Source organism: Cucurbita moschata, unplaced genomic scaffold (assembly GCF_002738365.1).
Source record: "Cucurbita moschata cultivar Rifu unplaced genomic scaffold, Cmos_1.0 Cmo_Scf00019, whole genome shotgun sequence".
In the NCBI taxonomy this organism is placed as follows: Eukaryota; Viridiplantae; Streptophyta; class Magnoliopsida; order Cucurbitales; family Cucurbitaceae; genus Cucurbita; species Cucurbita moschata.
This window is the reverse complement of record NW_019268535.1, coordinates 2,820,420-2,829,630: the sequence shown is the minus strand read 5'-3', so window position 1 is coordinate 2,829,630 and position 9,211 is coordinate 2,820,420. Positions and strand designations below refer to the sequence as shown.

The 9,211-nt window shown below is 34.8% G+C and overlaps 2 protein-coding genes and 1 long non-coding RNA gene across 6 annotated transcripts; 1 reads left to right on the top strand and 2 right to left on the bottom strand.

Annotated features, from left to right (window-relative positions):
- The first annotated feature begins 13 nt into the window (after window positions 1-13).
- On the top strand, window positions 14-2,814 carry LOC111457203 (PLASMODESMATA CALLOSE-BINDING PROTEIN 1-like). Its single transcript, XM_023099382.1, has 4 exons — window positions 14-334; window positions 1,060-1,557; window positions 2,261-2,303; window positions 2,456-2,814. Exons 1-4 carry the CDS (start codon window positions 283-285, stop codon window positions 2,706-2,708), a joined length of 846 nt encoding a protein of 281 aa, XP_022955150.1. The 5' UTR covers window positions 14-282; the 3' UTR covers window positions 2,709-2,814.
- On the bottom strand, window positions 1,525-2,548 carry LOC111457205. The gene is made up of 2 exons (XR_002712883.1): window positions 2,447-2,548; window positions 1,525-1,606 (listed from the first exon to the last, which is right to left on the bottom strand). It is a non-coding gene; the product is annotated as an uncharacterized LOC111457205 (long non-coding RNA).
- Window positions 2,632-5,251, bottom strand: LOC111457204 (cold-regulated 413 inner membrane protein 1, chloroplastic-like). Of its 4 annotated transcripts, none has more exons than XM_023099386.1 (7): window positions 4,891-5,251; window positions 4,661-4,804; window positions 4,185-4,280; window positions 3,942-4,006; window positions 3,653-3,722; window positions 3,388-3,572; window positions 2,632-2,761 (listed from the first exon to the last, which is right to left on the bottom strand). In XM_023099386.1, the coding sequence occupies exons 1-6, from the start codon at window positions 5,046-5,048 to the stop codon at window positions 3,407-3,409; spliced, it is 699 nt and encodes a 232-aa protein (XP_022955154.1). In that variant the 5' UTR covers window positions 5,049-5,251; the 3' UTR covers window positions 2,632-2,761; window positions 3,388-3,406. The 4 variants fall into 4 exon arrangements, with proteins under 4 accessions (XP_022955154.1, XP_022955153.1, XP_022955152.1 ...); XM_023099385.1 differs by lacking the exon at window positions 2,632-2,761 and adding an exon at window positions 2,828-3,070; XM_023099384.1 differs by lacking the exon at window positions 2,632-2,761 and having other exon boundaries at window positions 3,246-3,572.
- Window positions 5,252-9,211: the final 3,960 nt, after the last annotated feature.

Here is a 9,211-nt window from a genome sequence, read left to right as displayed (position 1 = left end):
GGGGGGGGGGGGGGGGGGTCTCTTTCTATTGCTTGTGGTATCCAACTACTTCATTGCCTGCTTTCTCAAGTTTTCTTATATTCTTTTTCTTCTTGGTGATCCAAGAAAGCTTTGATTCTTAAGTTTTATGAATAAAAATAATTTACAGTGAAAAGATATTCAGTACTATTCAGCAACAGTTTTGGTCTGCTCTCTCATTTGATGTGTTTTATTAAAGCTTGGCTTCTCTCTCATTATTACTACTAAATCCTCGAAGAGCAAATCACAGACAACTTAAGAGTCATGGGTTCCAACATTCTCAGGAATTTGGCACTATTCTTCTTACTCTTCTCAGGTAAAGGTCGATTTACGCTTCGTTTCTTTTGTAGCCATTTTCATGCTCATTGTTAGACTGTTATAGTTTGAGAATCAAAGAGCAAGCAAGTGAAAGATAAGTTTGTTTCTAAGTAAACTTCTACTATATATCATTTTTTTAACAAGTTTGACACGTGGGAGTAGAAGAATTCGAACCTTTGAATTTCCAGCTGAGGGTACGTGTCTTGTCTAGTTGAGTTACACTTGAAATGTCGAAGCATATCAGGTTGATAGGTCGATCTCTGCAAACAAAATGACATAAAATTGTTAGATATGGAAGTGATTCCGAAGTGTTCTTCATATCTTATACACAGTAAATTGAAGATTGACAAAGTTTTCTCCCTTTCTCATGGTATTAAATATAGATGTTGTCAATTCCTCATGCAATTCAAATCCTTGTAACTGTGTTGGATAAATGCCTTTAATTTGGTTTAGACAACTTTATAGCATCTAAATAGAGTCCAAAATTGTGCTAAATCAATGCATTGAAACGAAAATCACACACACAAACAAAATGAAGTGTATAAACATGCTATCCAGGAATGTAACTTGCTAACATTTCAGTAATTGCAGTAAATTTTACCAAAAAAGGTGAAAATTTGATGTTTAAACATGCTATCCAGGAATGTAACTTGCTAACATTGCAGTAATAGCAGTAAATTTTACCAAAAAAGATGAAAAACTGATGTAGTTTTACCTCTTCAGGTTCAAGTTTTGCAGAGAAACCTCCTATACAAGAAGAAAATCAACAAGACATACCTCTGCAGAGTGAAGAAGACAGAAAGATCTTCTCTCCTTCAGTACATTTCACTCAGTTGGATGACGTCCCCATTGTAAACCCAGCGACAACGCCAGGAGAAGTTCAAACTCCAATAGTAAACCCAACTACGTCGCCACAGACGGTACCGAACTCAGTAAACCCTAATATGATGACTCCCACCACGGGGCCTGGGAACTCTGGTGGAGGTTCATGGTGTATTGCAAGCTCTGCTGCTTCCCCAACTGCTCTACAGGTGGCTCTTGACTACGCCTGTGGCTATGGCGGTGCCGACTGTTCGGCGATTCAGCCAGGTGGGAGCTGCTATGACCCCAACACCGTGAAGGACCATGCTTCTTATGCCTTCAATGACTATTACCAGAGGAATCCAGCTGCTACTAGCTGTGTTTTTGGAGGAACAGCTCAACTGGTTAGCACAGACCCAAGTATGACAACTTTTACCTTTTTTGAATCATAATCAACCCCTGTTATCACCTGTGGTAAACAATTCTGAGAGATTTTTTAACTACTGAACTGCTTAAACCAGGATTATTGAATAGAGTTTGTAACATCTCAATCCCACCGTTAGTAGATATTGTCCTCTTAGCAGTGGGCTTACGCTGTTACAAATGGTATCGGAGCCAAACACCAAGCAGTGTGCTCCCAAGGGAGGTGGATTGTGAGATCCCACATTGGTTGGAGAGCAGAACGAAACATTCCTTATAAAGGTGTAGTGTAGAAACCTCTCTCTAGCAGACGCATTTTAAAATCTTGAGGGAAATCCCAAAGAGGACAATTTCTGCTAGTGGTGGGCGTGAGTTATTATAGAGTTCGTCCTTCATCTGTTAATCCTACTACTAACAGCTTTTATACAATAGAAACTGACCACACTACAAAGTACTAAGGTGTATTTTAACTCACAAATTATGATTTCCTTTGTAGTTAGTTAATCCATTTGTGTTGTACTACTATTTTTCGTTCAACCCTTTATGAGTGAGCATAGTTTCCTTCTCTCTCTCTCTTCTCATCCTCCTTTCCTAGTAGAGATAAATTCTGAGGTTTGACAAAGTCAAACCTCAAAGGTGAAATAAAATCTAAGAAATTGGTCAGTTATAATTGTTTTTAACTATCTTTTCAATATTACTGCAGGTAATGGTAACTGTCACTTTGCAACATCCAGAGCTGTACCAAGGTAATCCCTTAAGGGCTCCTTCATTCATTTTACTATGAGACTATACTTCACCCAACAAAAGTAGAAAAAAGAACTCAGTTTAGTAAGCAAAAACAAAACTATTTAGACCAAAATAAAGAAAAAAACTAATTTGTTTTACGTACCTTTCACAGCCCCCCTCCACCGGCAGTTCCAAACCCAACACCACCGCCGCCTGTAATCCCAACACCAACACCGCCCATCACCACAATACCAACCATGACACCGCCAGCTCCCACGAACCCAACGTTTACGCCCACAGATCCATCGATGTATGGTGCAGAACCATCAGGCATGCCCAGCTCAGCCACTTCAATATCAAAACGATCACTGCTGCTTTTGGCCATGACTTACCTTTTGGGTTCGCTTGTGGCAGATCATCTGTAAGAAGAAGGAATCTCATTTCTTCTCTCCACAGAGAGATGGCAATCGCTTATTTGCTGCACATTTTTGCATTGTTAGACATCAATATGATAAAAGGAAAGATTATATAGCAAGTTATTGTTGTTACACCAAGATATGTATTAGAAAAACCAAGTCCACAGGAACATAAATTAGTAGACTAAAGAAATAAATAGGTCACATATGCTAGCTATACGATAATTTACATTGTTAGTCAATAAGGGGATATAGATATGTCAATTCCATTTTGGAAGCTTTTAACCAATAAAAGGATATCGATAAGCCAATTCCATTTGGAAGCTTTTAGGTTGGTTTTCCAGGGAAGAGGCATTGTACTCAGGCTTCACCTTGCACAAGAGTCAGATTCAGTTTTATCAATGAAAGACCACTTTGTCAAATGTATGATTATTCACTGTGTAATTTGATGATAGAAGGCAGGTTCACAAATTTGCATATATAACTAGGATTGATGCTATTAAACTTCTGACTCGATCGATTGGAGCTCAGGAATAAAGTTTGAAATAATTTTAATGATTGACCCAAAAAAGAAAGGAAAATTTATTCATCAACATAAAAAGGAAAGGTCTGTACATTGCGACTGTAGTGTAACTGTTACAGGTAGACCAGTATTATTTAAGGAAGATTTAACCAATATAAGGTTTACTTGGGAGTGACTGAAGAACTCAGATCACGAGCAGGATTGAGACAGCCGTTACACAAATGATTGCCACTGTTGCAACAATTGAATTCTGATCAAAAGCTCTTCGAAAGCTGCCAGCTCGAGAGAAATGCTGGAAAGCCAAATATGCTGCAATCAGTAGTGAGATGATGGTCCCTTCTTGAGTTCCCCTGCCAATGGGAGATAATAATTAAATGCTGAGATTGGAAAAATTATGAAGTTCAATTTGATCAAGAGTTCAAATGTGTACCTTAAGTTTTGGACTTGATATGGGGCCACAATCACCAAAAGTAATGATATGAATGGTATCTCGAGTTCACCTACATCCAAAAGAATCCAGCATCCGACTTCCTATGAATTTTCTACTCATTCAATGGATTGTACAAAATGGAATGCTTTCAATGAATTGAATAAAATGAGGTTCAAATAAATAAGTTTCGAGCCAAGCTATATACCAAGTCCCTTTCGGGATAAAGTGAATGATAACCAGCAATTAAATTCATAGATGATCGTGTGAGGTAGATCAGGAGAGACTATACCAGGGATGAAGAAAAACAGACGAACAAGAAGTGCCAAAAATGCGCTCCAGATGCCATATTCTCCTCTGAAATTCAAGTTAGAACCAAAACATTATCCCAGTTAGAACTAATAGCTCATAAATCTTGCGGATAGATACTGATCTTAGAAGGACTAAATTAAAATTCTTAAAGAGAATCAACGCATCTATGTGATCGTAAGGGGAAAATGGATGGCAGTATATAGAGAGATTTCAAGAGGCTTACTTAATCCACGAGATAACACTTGCAGGAGCCTGAAGAGCAAATAGCGGAACGATAAATGACTTCTGGATCCCAGTCCCCCTTGCGAGCATTAAAATCCTGGAGAAGAAATCTAGGGTTTTAAAATTTTACTTTGATACGTGCAATGGACTCTGAAACAGCAGATCAAGGTGATCGTTGTAACATCATGACGGTTGGAGATATAAAAGTAGCCACTGAATGTTATCAACTTAAACGCAATTCATTACATAGCGAACGCAAACGAATTTTAGCAAAACATTTAACAACTCTTGAGTACTCAATCCTCATTCTACAGAATCGTGTCTCAAAAGATTGGAAGTCGTAAAATCCATCGTTGAGGGAGCCAACATCGATGATTAACAGCACAACTTGAATAATATAATAAGATCATCTATATTAGACATGATGATGCTATGCTTATTTCACACATGATCAAGAGAGAGCGAGAGGATGATTACACAGAAGAAATAGTGGAGATCCACTGAAGATTGCGAGCAGAAAGAGGCATCGCGTAACATACAGCACTCAAACCACGCCTCCTCTTCTTGTTAATCGCCAACGTCGAACTCACGTCGCTACCGAAACCAAACCTGGTCAAACATCTTTTCATTTTTAAACAATACTAACAGATTTTTAATCCAAAATCACTACTCAAACGGACTAACATGATTTTGAAGCCTGAAATTACCTGATCGGATTAGAACATATCAAACTCTGTTTAGCGGCAGGATTAAACGTGAGCTTTGCATTCGGCAGAGAGGATCTTAGAGAGAGAGGAGCGGATAGCTTGGATTTGTATAGAACAGGACTGTGAAGTGAAATAGCAGAAGATAATACACAAACCATTTCCCCTTTCTTCCGTTGCCTGGTTCAGCTTCTATCTTCTCTCAGATTTGGACTGTAAACGATGCTTTCGATTCTCTAGTTTTGATTCAACAAGCAAATCGTCGCTTGCCTGACTGATGAACACGAAGAATCCAGAGCCGCCTTACCGAAGTGGAGTGATTGGGCCAATTGTCGTTCAACTCGAACACGTCAATCTTAATTTCAGTTTATTCTATTTATAATGGATAGCAAAAATATTACCAAAGTTTTTCATTTTGTAACAACTTAAAAAATTATAATAATAACAAAATTAGAAATAATAATAATCTTACCTTTCCAATTAACTTCTCACCACTCCTTTCCTAAAATAACTCCGTCAATTCAGTAATTCTTTTTTTTTTTACAGTAAAAACCAATCGAAAACAAAAAGATTGATGTAAATTTAATTTTGCTGTAAAACGTCATTTGAAAAAGTCAGTAACCATATTTTACATCTTTTCTATATTCTATGGAATAATATTAATTTAATTGTAATTAATTAGTTTTAAATTAAGGATTAAATTATTGAATTTTAGAAATTAATCATAGTTATCAGATAAAAATAAAAATTGATTAAAGAAAAAAAAATCTTTAATATAAATAATATATATATAAAAATATATTAGATGCATGTATAAACATATATAAATATTCCAAAATTCTAATTATACACCGTGTTTATTGTCCACGTGAAGTCTTACACATGAACCATTGTAAGCTTTAGTGAAATAATTTTGCAGAAGTTTAAACTTGAAATTAATATTATGAGCTCATATGGATTGACTTGGATTTCAAATGACATAATCAAACTTTCATAAATAATAAATTAGTGATACTAATTAGGTAAGTAACTTTATTATCGGTATAGTTAGAAGTTTGTATTTTGTATGACGATACGTGCTTTCGTAGTTCTGCACGTGTCATATGTTTGATATGTGTGAAGTGCTATGAAATGATATGTTTATGATATGATATGATGTGTTTAACAAAATAATACATGTTATGATATGATACGGCATAATATGACATAATATGATATCTGACATGAATGATACACAGTAAATATGTTTCGACACGGTATACAACCCCGATATATGTTTTAAAGGCTATAATATAAAATGATATGATATGAAGGAAAATGAAAATGTTATTTTTACATGGGTACGGACACGTGCATTACGAAAAGAAAAATGATTATTACGTTTATCGTAATGCTACGATGGTCACTATTTCTATCGAGTGTCCAATAACAACACCAGATACTGCTAGCCTGAACAGGAAAAGGGGTCCAGGAGGTATACGAATCGACTGGTGGGTCTATATTCATATGTGTGGGTCGTGTGTAGAATAGTAAATACACATCTAGTGACCTCGCTTTGGATAGCCACCTAAGAGAATACGACTTTAAATAATAAGTCATATTCATGATTGCATGTGTTTGCATCTAACCCCAATAGTGAAATCTATTTTTTAAAATACTCAAGTCACGTGCTACTTTTATTTTCAAGGAAAAGACAAGGCTCTCAAGTAAATATCTCGTTTATGAAAATATTATAAGAAAATTAGCCATTAAATTTTTTAAAAAAAATTTAAATTTGTGAAAAAATAACTAATTTACTAAATTTAAATTTAATTTTTACAATATTAAAAATTAAAGTTTGTATTCGATTTAAAAATATTAGAAATAAAAGTATATAGATTAAATAAAAAATTTGAAAGTCCATGTACCAAATAAATGAAAAATAACGCGCGGATCTAGAATCGAACCAACACCCTTGGACTTGAATTTGTGAACTGGTGCACAACTAGCACGAGAGTACACCATCAAACGTGCATCGATCCTTGCACATGGGTTACCTTTATGGCGTGTGACTTGGTGCGTGAGACCCCGTTCGATTGTTTTTCATCCCGATTTCAATACCGGTGCTAATTTAGGTTGATTCAGGACCTACCAATAAGATTTTAAAAAATTTGGGACTTACAACGAGCGTAAACACAAGGTATGAACGACACGCTTCATCCCGGTAAGTAACCACTTAGACTATAGGCAAGTAATACTTGTAGGGATCGTTAGGACGTGTTAAGGTGCGAGCATAATGTACCTTAAATAGTTAGAATACGTGTGATAAGGACTTAGAATGAGCAATTTGAATGAAAATGACACGTATGTTATAAAAGTATGAAATTTTCCTTAGAATGAGAAAATTGAGAAACATGTCTAATTTAATGTCTTCCGCTGTTGTAAATTGGAGGAAGTGATACTGTGATATGTGCTTCGGGGGGAAAGCAACGAGAGCCTACAAATAGATTGGTTATTGAGTTTTTTTTTTTTTTTTTTCATACTCACTAATTTTTCCCTTTCTTTTCAGGTACCAATTAAGGTAGGGAGGTGCTCGGGAGCTACACTGTCATAAAGGGGTGTCGACCCGGGGCATTAGTTAGTTGTATTCTTTTTATGATTGTCAGTGTTTTTTTTTTTTGTTACTTTTATTTTATTTTGTCTTTTTGTTATGGTTCGATTTCTCAAATCCTCAAAATTCGAGCGGTGATAAACAAGTCAATAAACTCTTAATTTTGTGCGTAATGAGACAAATAAATTTATATCTGACACGATGTTAAATTTTTAATTATGTATCAAATAAATTTATAAATTTATAAATTTTAGTATCGTCCAATGACATAATAAATATGAAATTGGAATATTATTTATTTATTTTTTAAAAAATTAAGATTATTACTCAAACTTTTAAAAAAATTAAAAATATATTTTAAATAAAATTAAAAAGTATTTTTATTAATTTAACTTAAATATTTTTAAGAGAAATTTTGTTTTAAAAAATAAAATTAGTACAAGGAAAGGTTTTGATGGGTACTAAGACGAGTGGTTGCACGAGGCAGTGGCCCAATAGCACGTGATTATGTTTGGTATTTTATTTATTTAAATAATAAAATATCCCAATTTTTCAACCACATAAATTACATGAAAAATATGGTTTATTATTTTTTTTGGAAAGTGGATAAATTAATATTATTTTCTTTTAATAGAACGAGTGGTCCCATTTCTTCAATGCGAGCTGTCCATATCTACCCTCAGCTCACCCTGTGGGTCGAATCTTATTTCAGTTCAAATATATATATATATATATATATATATATATATATATATATATATATATATATATTTTAGATTTTTTGAATTTAATATTTATTTTGGACACGACGTACGATCAAGATTTCGCTAAAAACAATATTTTTATGAGCTAGTAAAAAGATAATGTGGAAAGAGTAAGACGGGACTGGGGGACGGTCCTACACGCTGGTAATACATTCGGTTGAAAATCGTCGTAGTCTAGAGTTTTTACGTGTCTTCCAGCCTCCAAAATCTAACTCATGCTAACCTCCGAGGCAAGTCACAACCGAAAGGAGATCGTGGATCAAATTAAAATTATCCATTAAAAATATTCTTTGAAATAAATAGATTTTTCTAAAATCGGAGATTTTTTTTTGTTGCAAAAACTCGAACAACGCAAATTTCTAAATTGTGATAAAAAAATTTATGTAATTTTGATTAACCTAATTTTTTTTATGCAAAATAAATTTATAAAAATACACAAGGCTCGAGTCTCGGAGAGAAGAAGAGGGGATTGGGTCAAACCCTAAATCGCCCTTCTCGACCTCCACAATTAGCCAAGACCAAGATTAGGGTTGGACTCCTAAGAGGAACTGCAACTTGTAGTGTCTCAATTCGATCCGGTTTGGTTCACTAACCTAATTTGCTATATCTTCCTTACGTAGCTTCCTCTTCTCGATACTTTAAACCCTAACTATAACCAAAATTCTCCTAGCTAATTCCAACATCGAGGTTAGTGTAACGAGCACCACACTGATGTGTAGTGTCTTTATCTTTTGTAGCTCGTGTTCTTCCTTCGTAAAAAAAAATTCACTGTTATCCATGATGGAGATTATCATTTGCAAAGGACACGAGAAGAACGCATTCTAAGCCTCGTTCCCAACAGTTAGAGGAAGAGATTGTATAGTTCAAGAAAAGAACGAGCTGAATGAATTAAAACCTAGTCGAGATCATGGAGAATACGAGAGAAACTAAAGCTCATATAAAAAAAAAAAAAAAAAAAAAAAAAAAAAAA